The sequence below is a fragment of the Oncorhynchus masou genome, chromosome 31 (assembly GCF_036934945.1).
Source record: "Oncorhynchus masou masou isolate Uvic2021 chromosome 31, UVic_Omas_1.1, whole genome shotgun sequence".
Lineage (NCBI taxonomy): Eukaryota > Metazoa > Chordata > Actinopteri > Salmoniformes > Salmonidae > Oncorhynchus > Oncorhynchus masou.
In genome coordinates, this window is record NC_088242.1 from 9469342 (window position 1) to 9484482 (window position 15141).

Genomic DNA, 15141 nt, shown 5'->3' on the forward strand with positions numbered 1-15141 from the left:
GTGATGTTCACACCTTGCCTTGATGAAATAAATAATTGTGTTAATACTGTACCATCTGATTGTATCCAGCTATCCTCCTCTTCAGTAACATACCAGTCTCTGTGGTTGTATGGTATCAGATGGAAGCTGGCACCTCAGGGCCTCGTCTGGTCAGGTCTTTGAAAATATTGCTCAGAAAACCAGGTGTTTTAATTGACATATGCTTACTTTGATTTTGACCTTTAGGCCAATTAAGATAAGAAGAGTTGACGTGACCATTCCCATACTTGGCATACTGCCATAATCAGTTTAATATAGAATTATTTGTGTGCATGTGAACATACTCAGAGACTCACCGAGACAAACACCACTCTACATGCCTCAGAGCCGCATGCACACACAAACACAGAGCCCCCGCCAGTCAGCATCAGTCTCCCCACAATAGGCCCCCAGCCGTGGGTCAGATTACCAGGTCGGCTGCTACTCTCCCTCTGCATCGCTCCACCACTCCCTCTCTCCTCTCGCTCTGCTGGGCTCTGTAATGATGCAACCTGCTGGTCAGGAAAATATCTCCACACTGACTGACTGACTGTCATTCTACATATTCATATTGTAGCGATCCTCACAATATGAACCCTACAAATCGCCCCAAATGAGTGAACTCCATTGGAGCAATGCGTAGGGTGTTTGCCTTTCATACCAGCGACATGGGTTTGCTTCCCTTTTCCCATTCGCAAAAATATCATCACCTCCAGTGGCCTTCCCATCAGCAATGCTCTCTCGCTCTAATTAGACGAGCACCTGTTCCTCCTCACCCTGGTCGGTCATTAAGGACCCCCAACATCTCCCACGGGTCTCAGCATCAGGCTGCTCTACCACCATTGAACCTTGAAAGTCGACCAAGAGGGGTATTTTTAGGGTAGGGTCTAGTTGTTAGACATGAAGCTCAGAGGGAGAATACGCATGAGTATACAGCTCAGGGCTGTCTGTGATAGTGGCTGACCCATGATAGGGTCAAGTATAGACCACTCAGATCATAGCAGTTACTAGGCTATGGTTACCATATGGACCAGCTTTCACAGGTTATTCAAACTCGTGTACTGCTGCACATTTCTCTTCCCTTCCTGAAATCTAACCTGTTTGGATGGCACAACCAGTCAGTTCCAAATGGAATCCTATTACCTCTTTAGTGCACTACCTTCTACCAGAGCCCTAGTTCAAAGTAGTGCACTACAGTCTACCAGAGCCCTAGTTCAAAGTAGTGCACTATTTCAAAGTAGTGCACTACCTTCTACCAGAGCCCTAGTTCAAAGTAGTGCACTACAGTCTACCAGAGCCCTAGTTCAAAGTAGTGCACTACCTTCTACCAGAGCCCTAGTTCAAAGTAGTGCACAACCTTCTACCAGAGCCCTATTCCAAAGTAGTGCACTACCTTATACCAGAGCCCTATTCCAAAGTAGTGCACTATAAACAAGGGAATAGGGTGCCATTTGGGACACAGTCAACATATCACAGTGCAGTGAAACTGAAGAGTAGCACCTCCGCCCTTGGTTCTGCTAAAGCAGAGCTTTGTTGTGGAAATAGCAGGAGGGAAGGACCTGCCGAAATGCTTTAGACTACAGGGTAGTTTCAACAGGTTTAGGACGGTCCCTTATTCCCTCAATCAACTCCTCTAGCTTGGTGAAAGAGCGACAGAAAGAGGTAGAGAATTATTATTATTTTTTATTTTTTTTAAATCGGTCCAATACCGCCATAGTTTAGAATCTCTAACAAGCGGTTCTTGACTTGGACTAAAATAGGTGTTGACACTCATTGTGCGGCGGTACCATTTATATTTAGGTGCAGGAACTCAATACTATTGAGCTAATATTCTATAAGAGGTGCAGGAACGCAAACAATAGAAAATATGAGGTTAGGTACTCAGCTCAGGTGAACTTCTGCTCCAGGAAAGCAATGCTAACAAACCACCTTGCTAAGATAGAGGGTGGCAGGTAGCCTAGCGGTGAAGAGCATTGGGCCAGTAACCAACCAAAAGGTCTCTGGTTGGAATTATCGAGCCAATTGGGTGAAAAATCTGTCAATTTAACCCCAATTGCAAAGATGTAAAAAAAATTGTTTTTAAATTGCCTTATTATATTTGCTTAGTTAGCCAAGTGCTTCTCCACTGAGACAAACAACCCCCTCACAAGGTAATTACAGAAAGAGTGCCATCCCCCTCTCTCTCTCTCTCTCTCTCTCAACACAGGAGACTCCTAGAACACGACTAACAGATGTCTCCCAACAGCTAGGCTCCATTGGTTGAACCACCTACTGTGCGAGCTGTTAAGTTTATTTTAATATATCTCATTTTAAGTACTACACGGACTATAGGCTGCAACATATGAATAGACGTTGATATAAAGGAGGACTGGACAGTCGAAATGCAGGTGAGGTACCAGACAGTGGGCAGATGTAGACTACTTCTAAAACCATTTAGCGCAACTGGTTACAGCGGGAAAATCCTCCCGTGGTCTGACAGAACTCCTTAAACCAATATGTCATGACATGCAAATTAGGCCCGCCCCGTCTACCTCGATGCAAACTGTCATCGGCTGTCCCCCCATCTACCTCAATGCAAACTGTCATAGGCTGTCCCCCCGTCTACCTCGATGCAAACTGTCATAGGCTGTCCCCCCATCTACCTCGATGCAAACTGTCATAGTCTGTCTACCCGTCTACCTCGATGCAAACTGTAACTTTAATACACATCCCCGAATTCAACTTAAACTTTGTCTGGGGAATTTTGTATAAATTGTTTTGTCCCATGTGAGCCTATGGCTGTTGCCGTTAGTGCACGCAGTGTCCCTCACTGCAGAGAAGGGGGAAAAAAACTCTACTTTTAGAGCAATGATGAGACCTATTGATGGGGTGCGATTGTAAATTCCCCAGGTACACCATAGAAGCCAAAGTCGTTATCAATGTTCATTAAATAGGATATTGTATTTGTTCTAATTGAATAGAGTAGGCTTATCTTGACCTCTGCGTAAAACAAAGTTCGAGACGAATCCAACAGCAACCACGTTATCAGACCTCATCAGCTGACGAGGCACCACTCATCAAGCCATTTAAATCAAAACAATAATCAATGTATTCTTACTCAAGCTGGAGCGAAAGGACCGCTGCATGCCTCTTACCTTATAGACATTCTCCGTTATACGGTGTACTTCGTCAGTCCGAGACATCGTGGAACCTTCTTCAGCCAAAACCATAGACCAGATTTCCTTTAGTGACGGGAGCTTTTCGAAGAAATACTACGAAGGAGAAACGGAGTAGGTGGAAGGAATCGTAGTAAGAAACAATTGTTTCAGAGGGGGGGGACGCGCGTAATACGAGACTCCGAAATCATCGCTTTTATAAGAAACTTTTCAACTGCGCCCACACAGTCTGGAGGCTATACCACCCGCTGACAGAGAACGCAGGCAGCCTGATCATAGCTGCTTGCCATTTTAAAGAGATCCGCCTCCTCTCTCGATCACTGCCCACACCACTGCCTCTGCTCTGCCTCTGCGTAAAAATCATTCATAATACCCGCATGCCTGAATGACTACAGTACAGCTATGCACACACACACACACACATCTCTATACCCAACAATACGATTTCAACAGATTGTGATCTAAGTAAATGAACACATTTTGAAGCGAACACATTTTTAGGCAAAACAAATAACGTAAACCGATAACATATGGTATAAATAAAGACGTAGAACAGAGTGTATTTATCGAACATTGTACAAAACATTATAATTGAATAGCTAGCTACCTGTTACAGTTGTGCATTGCTATCCAGACTTAAGTGTCTGGAATGTAGTGGTGTGTGTCGGCGTAGGACGGCGTCACCTTGCTCGTACAGTATGCTACAATATGTGATGTAGGAACAGGGGAATCCTCCACAACTCATTCAGCAAGTCACGATCTGCACCACAAGAGCCTGTTGGAAAATCTCTAAAGTGTCAAGGCTTTATTCTTTATTGGATGTGGACAATAAGTGATTTCTATGCTGCTGATGTCTCCAGAAACGTATTAGCATTATAATAACTCAGGATGAAAAGTACAGTACCTTATTGTGTTGAGACACAGGTCACTTAACCCCCTGCCTGACCACTCCACAGAGTTAAAACTGGGTTTAACTTGCTCTTTTGACAACCCTCCTTCATTAAGATGAGTTTATAATTCAACTTCATAAACACAACAATAAAAATCAATCTGAAAACCTGAATTAAATTGTGTTTTAAAGGGCATTTCTCAACATTGCCATTGATTTGCTTGCGTGATGAACAATCTAGTTGGCCCTCACACAGGTGGTTTCCATAATTAAACAATTCAACAATGATACTGCTTCCTAATTCATTTGAGACAGCTGGTGAATCAATCAATATCTGTCCCTAGTGACATGTAGCGTAGCAGGAACTGGAGGTAACAGCAGCCACCTGAACACTGCCGGGGTGGTTGAGGCTAGTCATTAAAGCAATAATACACTAATACAAAATATTTAAGCAATAAGGCACTAATATAGGCCAGGGGGCGTGATACATTCTGGTTTTAGCACTGCTGTTCTGCGTCACAGGGAAAGGCATTAGAGCAAGCAATTAAGTATTCCCCTCAGCTCTGGTTAGGCCTATGAGGAGGCTTGAACAGAGACAGAGAGGGGAGCCCCATTATTTAGTAGCAGAGCCAGGACACTCTGTAGTCACCTGGACCAGCAACCGGTGTGTGTGTCCTTGGCAATGAGGGGACAGACACACACCCTCCAAGTCATCATTACCTGGCCTTCCTTTGTAGAGCTGGATCTTTCTCCAACCTTGTCTCAGAGCATTTCCTATTATTCTGTATGTTCAAAATTCAAAATTCCCTTGCACATCTGAGCTATCTTTTTTTTTGCAGGTGCATGGTAACAGTTGAATAAAATGAAAAGACAAAAACTACACACTGCTCTTTAATAAGCTCTGACGAAGGACGATACGTACAGCTTAATAAAAAGCAGTGAAACTATCAACAGCAGTGTGCGGGGTTTCTTCTTTTTTCAAGACACTCCATTTAGTATGGCATGTATTTGTGGATGTCCCTCACCGAATTTACTTTTTACTATGTTACGTCAAGTCTGACACCAGGCTGGTTTTTCAGGAGCACTTGAAAACAGCCTCCCACTCACTCCATTTTCCCTGCCTGTAATTGTCCCCCAGGTTCAGATATCTTTTATGAATCATAGAGCACAGCGATTCGCACTGTCATTCATGTTCCCTTTTTCCACCCACTCTGTCTCCCACGCTGTCATTGGCTTGAAGGGGACAATCAGCGACACACTGTATTGCAGCAGATTAATTCAAACGGCACATCGGAGTTCACTGTGCAGTCAAAACTAGATTTTCCTGTGTTCTTCATATATATTTCCACACAATGAGGATGGAATAATACTGTGAAATTGTGAACATGATGATTATGCTCTTTTAGTGTCAGAGCTGTTTGAAAAGGTGGGATGGAGTTTTGGCCTTCCGTGGTGACATCACCATGCAGTAAATGAGTTAATAGACCAATAAGAGAGTTCCTAACTTCTCTGGCAATAACAGCTAGCTTTCAGTTTTCCCCTCCCCAGTCAGACCACTTCCAGACAATCCTAGCTAAATTATTGCTTGAGAAATTGCTCTTTGCTAAGAAGCCATTTAAAAATATATATATATATTTACCATTTGAATTGAAAACAATCACAGTAAGGTACTTCATAGTTAACCCAAAAATGATTGGGCATTGAGATAAAAAACAACAAAAGACATCTACATTGGATCTTTCAGTACTTTTCCCAGAAATATACTAATTGTTCCAAGCATTTCACAGATCACAAACATGGTAGGGACATGAAGGAGATAAGGCCTACCACTTGCTCATTGCTTGGAATCTTTAGTCACAGGCTGCTGTGTTATAATACTCTGTGACCTACTATGGACTGATTTTAGAGAACCTCTGTATAATACAAGGATGCTTTATCAATACATATAAATCATTACACGACTTGTAAAAGCAGCCTACCGGCACCAACTTTTCTGATAACGACTTTATTTTGTGGTAAAAAAAAGTACCTACTACGATTGTGATGTGTGGTCGTCTCACCTAGATAACTTAAGACGAATGCATTAATTGTAGATCGCTCTGGTTTAGAGCGTCTGCTAAATGACTCGAATGTAAATGAATAACATATAGTCTTAAAAGATTCCCCTCATTATAGCTAAGCAGTTATTTTCACTGTCCCATATAGTTGCACAAAACATTTACAATTTATTTTTTGTAAAAAAAATTAACACTTAAGTGTTTCACTGTAATCAATACCTGGGTGCATGTCACAAATAACATTTGATTTGAAACAGGATCCGAATCCACACAATATGTTTACTAACCAATGTATGCAAAGGTATTGCTTATCAACAGGAAAAAAATCATAAACTGCTATTTGCTGCCAGCTAGTGGTTGTTCATAACAACAACACACTGGTCGAACAGCACCTTGTTTTATTTTACCTTTATTTAACAAGGCAAGTCAGTTAAGAACACATTCTTATTTTCAATGACAGCCTGGGAACAGTGGGTTAACTGCCTGTTCAGGGGCAGAACGACAGATTTGTACCTTGTCAGCTCAGGGGTTTGAACTCACAACCTTCCGGTTACTAGTCCAACGCTCTAACCACTAGGCTACCCTGACGCCCTTTAAAAAATACTTTGTATTGTTCCAGAATTACAACATGGTACATTTTGTATAGACACGCCACAGGTCCGTCAATATGATACCACTGGGAAATGGACTCCACGGTCATTATCAAGAGTGTCACTGTCTCAGAGAGACTTACAGTAATACTTTACACTATACATAAGTGGTTCATAAGCCACTTACATTCTCTATTAAATATGGCTAGTGCTTATCTTTTATACGTAGGAGGCCCTCCATTTCAGATAAATACCTAATGTGCGACGAGATATGATATGCCAGTAATATATTACAGATCCAGACAGATAACAACCCAATATCATGATATGCCAGTAATATATTACAGATCCAGACAGCTAACAACCCAATATCATGATATGATATGCCAGTAATATATTACAGATCCAGACAGCTAACAACCCAATATCATGATATGATATGCCAGTAATATATTACAGATCCAGACAGATATATCATGATATGATATGCCAGTAATATATTACAGATCCAGACAGATAACAACCCTAATATATGATATGCCAGTAATATATTACAGATCCAGACAGATAACAACCCAATATCATGATATGCCAGTAATATATTACAGATCCAGACAGATAACAACCCAATATGATATGATATGCCAGTAATATATTACAGATCCAGACAGATAACAACCCAATATCATGATATGCCAGTAATATATTACAGATCCAGACAGATAACAACCCACTATCATATATGATATGCCAGTAATATATTACAGATCCAGACAGATAACAACCCAATATCATGATATGCCAGTAATATATTACAGATCCAGACAGATAACAACCCACTATCATGATATGATATGCCAGTAATATATTACAGATCCAGACAGATAACAACCCAATATCATGATATGATATGCCAGTAATATATTACAGATCCAGACAGATAACAACCCAATATCATGATATGCCAGTAATATATTACAGATCCAGACAGATAACAACCCAATATCATGATATGCCAGTAATATATTACAGATCCAGACAGATAACAACCCAATATCATGATATGCCAGTAATATATTACAGATCCAGACAGATAACAACCCAATATCATGATATGATATGCCAGTAATATATTACAGATCCAGACAGATAACAACCCAATATCATGATATGCCAGTAATATATTACAGATCCAGACAGATAACAACCCAATATCATGATATGCCAGTAATATATTACAGATCCAGACAGATAACAACCCAATATCATGATATGCCAGTAATATATTACATCCAGACAGATAACAACCCAATATCATGATATGCCAGTAATATATTACAGATCCAGACAGATAACAACCCAATATCATGATATGCCAGTAATATATACAGATCCAGACAGATAACCCAATATCATGATATGATATGCCAGTAATATATTACAGATCCAGACAGATAACAACCCAATATCATGATATGATATGCCAGTAATATATTACAGATCCAGACAGCTAACAACCCACTATCATGATATGATATGCCAGTAATATATCACAGATCCAGACAGATAACAACCCAATATCATGATATGCCAGTAATATATTACAGATCCAGACAGATAACAACCCAATATATGATATGCCAGTAATATATTACAGATCCAGACAGATAACAATATCCCAGTAAATATCAGATCCAGACAGCTAACAACCCAATATCATGATATGCCAGTAATATATTACAGATCCAGACAGATAACAACCCAATATCATGATATGCCAGTAATATATTACAGATCCAGACAGATAACAACCCAATATCATGATATGATATGCCAGTAATATATTACAGATCCAGACAGATAACAACCCAATATCATGATATGATATGCCAGTAATATATTACAGATCCAGACAGATAACAACCCAATATCATGATATGATATGCCAGTAATATATTACAGATCCAGACAGATAATGATATGATATGCCAGTAATATATTACAGATCCAGACAGCTAACAACCCACTATCATGATATGATATGCCAGTAATATATCACAGATCCAGACAGCTAACAACCACTATCATGATATGATATGCCAGTAATATATACAGATCCAGACAGTAATATATGATATGCCAGTAATATATTACAGATCCAGACAGATAACAACCCAATATCATGATATGATATGCCAGTAATATATTACAGATCCAGACAGATAACAACCCAATATCATGATATGATATGCCAGTAATATATTACAGATCCAGACAGATAACAACCCAATATCATGATATGATATGCCAGTAATATATTACAGATCCAGACAGATAACCCAAATCCCAGTAATATATTACAGCTAACAACCCACTATCATGATATGATATGCCAGTAATATATTACAGATCAAGACAGCTAACAACCAATATCATGATATGCCAGTAATATATTACAGATCCAGACAGATAACAACCCAATATCATGATATGCCAGTAATATATTACAGATCCAGACAGATCAATATCATGATATGATATGCCAGTAATATATTACAGATCCAGACAGCTAACAACCCAATATCATGATATGATATGCCAGTAATATATTACAGATCCAGACAGATAACAACCCAATATGATATGATATGATATGCCAGCTAACAACCCAATATCATGATATGATATGCCAGTAATATATTACAGATCCAGACAGATAACAACCCAATATCATGATCATGATATGCCAGTAATATATTACAGATCCAGACAGATAACAACCCACTATCATGATATGATATGCCAGTAATATATTACAATCCAGACAGATAACAACCCACTATCATGATATGATATGCCAGTAATATATTACAGATCCAGACATGATATGATAGCCAGTAATATATTAGATCCAACCCAATATCATGATATGATATGCCAGTAATATATTACAGATCCAGACAGATAACAACCCAAACTATCATGATATGATATGCCAGTAATATATTACAGATCCAGACAGCTAACAACCACTATCATGATATGATATGCCAGTAATATATTACAGATCCAGACAGATAACAACCCAATATCATGATATGCCAGTAATATATTACAGATCCAGACAGCTAACTAACAACCCAATATCATGATATGATATGCCAGTAATATATTACAGATCCAGACAGATAACAACCCACTATCATGATATGCCAGTAATATATTACAGATCCAGACAGCTAACAACCCAATATCATGATATGCCAGTAATATATTACAGATCCAGACAGCTAACAACCCAATATCATGATATGCCATACAGATCCAGACAGCTAACAACCCAATATCATGATATGCCAGTAATATATTACAGATCCAGACAGATAACAACCCAATATCATGATATGTAATATATTACAGATCCCAGATAACAACCCAATATCATGATATGCCAGTAATATATTACAGATCCAGACAGATAACTCAATATCATGATATGATATGCCAGTAATATATTACAGATCCAGACAGCTAACAACCCATATCATGATATGCCAGTAATATATTACAGATCCAGACAGCTAATAACAACCCAGTAATATATTAAATCTAACAACTTCATGATATGATATGCCAGTAATATAACAGATCCAGACAGCTAACAACCCAATATCATGATATGCCAGTAATATATTACAGATCCAGACAGATACAACCCAATATCATGATATGATATGCCAGTAATATATTACAGATCCAGACAGCTAACAACCCACTATCATGATATGATATTAAGCCAGATCCAGACAGATAACAACCCACTATCCCAATGATCCAGACACTGAACAACCCACTATCATGATATGATATGCCAAGAACAGCTTATATGTAATATATTACAGATCCAGACAGCTAACAACCCAATATCATGATATGATATGCCAGTAATATATTACAGATCCACTGATCCAGACAGCTAACAACCCAATATCATGATATGCCAGTAATATATTACAGAAGACAGATAACAACCCAATATCATGATATGATATGCCAGTAATATATTACAGATCCAGACAGCTAACAATATCATGATATGCCAGTAATATATTACAGATCCAGACAGCTAACAACCCAATATCATGATATGCCAGTAATATATTACAGATTTTATCATGATATGATATGCCAACATCCACAAGATATGCCAGTAATATATTACAGATTGAAACCCCAAAGTAATATATTACAATCCAGAGTGATATCCAGTAATTATTGACAGTTTCCAGACAGCAATCATGATATGCCAGTAATATATTACAGATCAGATAACAACCCAATATCATGATATGCCACAATATATTACAGATCCAGACAGATAACAACCCAATATCATGATATGCCAGTAATATATTACAGATCCAGACAGATAACAACCCAAAATCACACTTCATAGTGAAACAGACCCAGTATGATACCATAAGTCACTGGATAGCTAGGAATCAGGAAAAACGGTCAGAGTTAAGTTAGTCTGACAATGTTAGCCCTTCCTTTCCAATGACACTGAACTAATTACCAAGCCAAACTGGAGCATCAGATTAGTTAAATGCACAGCGAGGAAGAATATGCTCTGTTGGTCAGATAGTAGGCCTGAGTTCTTAACCTGAAAACCAAACTAGCCTACTAGGCCTAGTAAGAAAAAAAAGAGACACATGCATTAATTTGTCTGTTAATTACATAATTTGTTCGTTCACAGAAGATTTTAAAAAAACATACCCGTCACGGGACTTAGGCAATAGGCACAATATTATCTAAATCAAACCACTCATTTCTTCATGATGTGTCTAAATAGGCCCTAAACATGAGCAAAACAAATGGGAGAACCTGCAGGCAATGATGTGAAAAACAAGTCCATGACCCTGGTTGGAGTGATGGGGTGGTTGAATCCAGAAGAGGATTATAAAGCAGTATTGGGGCTCACAAAGCCGAGGCTTAGCAGGGCACCAGGAAGTTCAGTATTGGAGGCGAGGGACTGGAAGAGATGGCAAAGATAATCTTTTTGTGGTTTTGTGTGTGTGTGGGGGGGGCATGAGACCCCTATGAGGGGGATATAGTGGCCGGTGTACCAAGACCCACAGAGTCACCTGGCGAACAGACAGGCCCCTAGACAGCCAACATCCCTCGTTCCTGCTTCTTCCTTGGCCTCTCCCTCTCTGAAATGAAGAAAACCAGACGGACTCCGAATGACACTTTGTGCTCATGTAATGTCTATTTCCACTGCTGGAGTCTTTAACCTACATCTGAATTCATAGTCTCTCAACATAAGACACAAAAATGCATAATTCAGTATGACGCCACATCTGAGGAGACCTACCTTGACCTGGCACTGGTTCTTCATCAGCTGCCTCTGGGATGTCTGGCAGGGACTCATCAGGTACCTCGGGTAGGTCAAGCTCTCCCTAAACACACAAAGCAGACAGACAGACAGGGAAGTAAAGGAAAAAACAGGACTCAAAAGGGACTGTCTCTCATCTATTGCTGTTAGGAGAAGTCAGGTAAGGAACCAGAGAAGTGATACTATCCAGATTGACACAGTCCCTTGCCTTGACAAATGTCTGTAGACTCGGATAAGGCGTCTAACCGTTGAACACAATGGGTGATTTGAGGCTAGTCAGTCACTGTGTGATAAAATCCCTACTTGTGTTCAACGGATAGACGCCATAGGAGAAACTGTATATACCAATTATATGTTAGGAGTCTGCAGCCATGCCTCAGGTCAACAGAGTTACATGATGATAGTTGCTGGCCATCCAGTGTTGTTGAGTAACACAGACTGACCTGAGTAATGGCCTCCAGTTCAGCCAGTACAGCATCTTCATCCTCCTGTGTCAGGGAACCTGCCAGCATCTCATCTATTTCCTGTACAGAGATAAAAAGGTACAAATAAATATGAACAAAAACAGTCATTTCAAAGAGATTTCAATGCCTCTGTAGAAAAAAAACAGTGGAGAACTTACCCTCTGGTATTCAATGCCTTCTTGGGTCTCATCCATAATTCTCTCCACATCCTCGATGGACATTGCCTGATATGAAATAACAAACCGTAAGTACAGGAAAGCCAATGTTTATTCACTGCATATCCATGCGGAATGCTATATTATTTGAATTGCAGATGCACTGAAGGTAAGCAACCGATTTATCTTACTAATTGGCTTATGGAATAGACAAGACATACACAGTATGCTACTTATCGGGTCATAGGGAAGTTGCATAGAGGTCAAACATAGCTCTCTGATACCCTCACATAGAGTACCTCATGCAATGACTTCAGGCAGTCGTTTCCAACTTTAAGGCCTTCAACGACCTTCATCTCAATCTGGGCAAACTCAATGTCTTGACACTATAAAGAAAACAATAAGATCAGAAGGCATTAGTTCAGTACAGGGGTGTATTTACTAGGAACCAAAACAGAACCAAGTGGAAGCAAATGGAACAAAACGGGAGGGACTTAAATGTGTCCAATAGAAACTCTTGTTTGTTGCAAAGTGTTTTCCGTTTGAAGCAAATCATTTGGCTACGGTGGAAAAAGTTTCTGAAACAGTGTCTGACTAATGAATAGAGACATTTTCTGTTTATCATCAAACGTCTCTTCTGAGTGGTGCGTTGGGACCATACATTTTTTTAACAGTTAGTGAGTGATGACCATGAAAACACAAAAGACTGACGGCTATAGCTATGATCAACACGCATATTATTCTTCTGGCTTTATCTAGCTCTATTTGCGAGTGAGTGAATGGTTGGCAAATGTCAGGTATTTACCATTCGCTCCAGGTTGCTTATCTGGTTTTCTGTCTTGTCCAGGAGCTGGTCCTGGTATCTCTTCTTTTTGAGCAAGAGGAGGGCCTTCCTGTTTGAAAACAAATACAGAAATGTGAGAATATTCAATACAACGACAACCAATATAAATGTCCAAATTTCGTAATTATATGTATTATATATGGTCTATGCACATGACAGCTTTCAATCTCAAGTGCTTTAAAGTGACAACCTTCACTTTAGGCAGATCAGGATCACATAGCATTTCTGGTGAGAAGCCAGTCCTTACTCTTTCTTGCCATCTTTCAGCAGCTGCTTGGCTAGATTCCTCTCCTTCTCCAGCTGCAGGGTGATTCGCTTCTGATACTGCTTTAACTTATCTCTCTGCTGTTTCAGTTGCTGTAATTGACAAGACAGACATTTTAATGCAATTCTTGGAAGACCACTTGTTTCAACACTAAATCGCTTCAGTTCGCTGTCTAGCTTTCCAGTAAAGAACAGTATGTTAGCCCTGGCTCGTAACGTTATGGGTTGGCAGACTGCCCAATTCCGCACTCCTAGCTAACTTACTTTGCTGACCTAACATTAGGCCTAACGTAGACATTATCAAATGTAGTTATAGTATGTTAGAAGGTTGACTTGTTAGCTAGTTGGCTAACGTTAGCTAGCTACAGTAGCTAGGCTACTTACCAAAACTGCCCTGTCCTGCTCTGTGATTCGTGTGCGTCTCTTTCTGGTGAAAATGTTTCCCATTTTGATTCAACATCCCCGCCACTCTGTGCAGCTATTGAATTGACTTGTCAACAAGTCTATTTCTCAGAAGAACATTGCGTACATTCCAATAGTTTGTGGATCGGTTGACTAACTAAACATCTGATGACTTTGCATGCTAGCTAGTTTACTTCGGTTACCACACCCACAATGTCCAAATTGTTCTATATCGTAAATATTCATGATTATTATATTGTTGGTGCTTTTTTTGGTGTTAATTTAAGGTCAGGGTTAGCAGTGAGGTTAAAGTAGGGTTTTAAAATCAAATTTTAAGAATATAAATTGTAGAAATAGGCGGGGTTTCTGACTTTGTGGCTGAGGTAACTACTGATGACCGTTTACTTCAAATAAGCTAGCCAGCTAATGCAACAACAATAAAACACACGTCTAACCAGGAAGTACGGCATTCAGATAGGGACAATTCAGTTGTCACAATGACAAAAACGATAAACCATAGATAGGATACGACCAATGATGTGTATAAACCCTGGTTCGCCGTCATTATATATTGGCCATTGAGAGGCATTGAAGCATCCGGTCGTCCATATTGGTTCTCCCCAGTAGGCGCAGTCCTCCATAGGAATGAATGGAATTTTACAGTATTTCAATTTAACGTTTCAAGGACAAAATTACATGTATTTAGTTTTTGTAATGGTGACAGTAGCATTAGTAATCTTCAAAAAATTGACTAAGGATTATTATTATATATATATGTTTAAACATTTGTTTTTAAATAATGTTTAGCTCACATAATATAATTTAAAAGTATGCATTAAGGTGTCTGTAATATTATAAATGTGGTATAAACAAATGTAGACATTAATCAATTAATTTATATAGCTTCC

The 15141-nt window shown here is 39.4% G+C and overlaps 2 protein-coding genes across 3 annotated transcripts in view; both read right to left on the reverse strand.

Moving 5' to 3' along the window:
• Positions 1-3472, reverse strand: part of LOC135523399 (brain-specific angiogenesis inhibitor 1-associated protein 2-like) — a 95720-nt gene extending 92248 nt beyond the window's left edge. For both annotated transcript variants that reach the window (XM_064950043.1, XM_064950042.1), the window contains exon 1: positions 3153-3472. In XM_064950043.1, coding sequence (XP_064806115.1) covers positions 3153-3227 — 75 coding nt within the window. In that variant the 5' untranslated portion in view covers positions 3228-3472. The remainder of the gene's footprint in view (positions 1-3152) is intronic.
• Positions 3473-11422: 7950 nt separating this feature from the next.
• Positions 11423-14636, reverse strand: LOC135523400 (charged multivesicular body protein 6-like). Its single transcript, XM_064950044.1, has 8 exons — positions 14216-14636; positions 13815-13924; positions 13529-13616; positions 13023-13109; positions 12727-12792; positions 12548-12628; positions 12084-12168; positions 11423-11922 (listed from the first exon to the last, which is right to left on the reverse strand). Exons 1-8 carry the CDS (start codon positions 14276-14278, stop codon positions 11873-11875), a joined length of 630 nt encoding a protein of 209 aa, XP_064806116.1. The 5' UTR covers positions 14279-14636; the 3' UTR covers positions 11423-11872.
• Between the last annotated feature and the right edge of the window lie 505 nt (positions 14637-15141).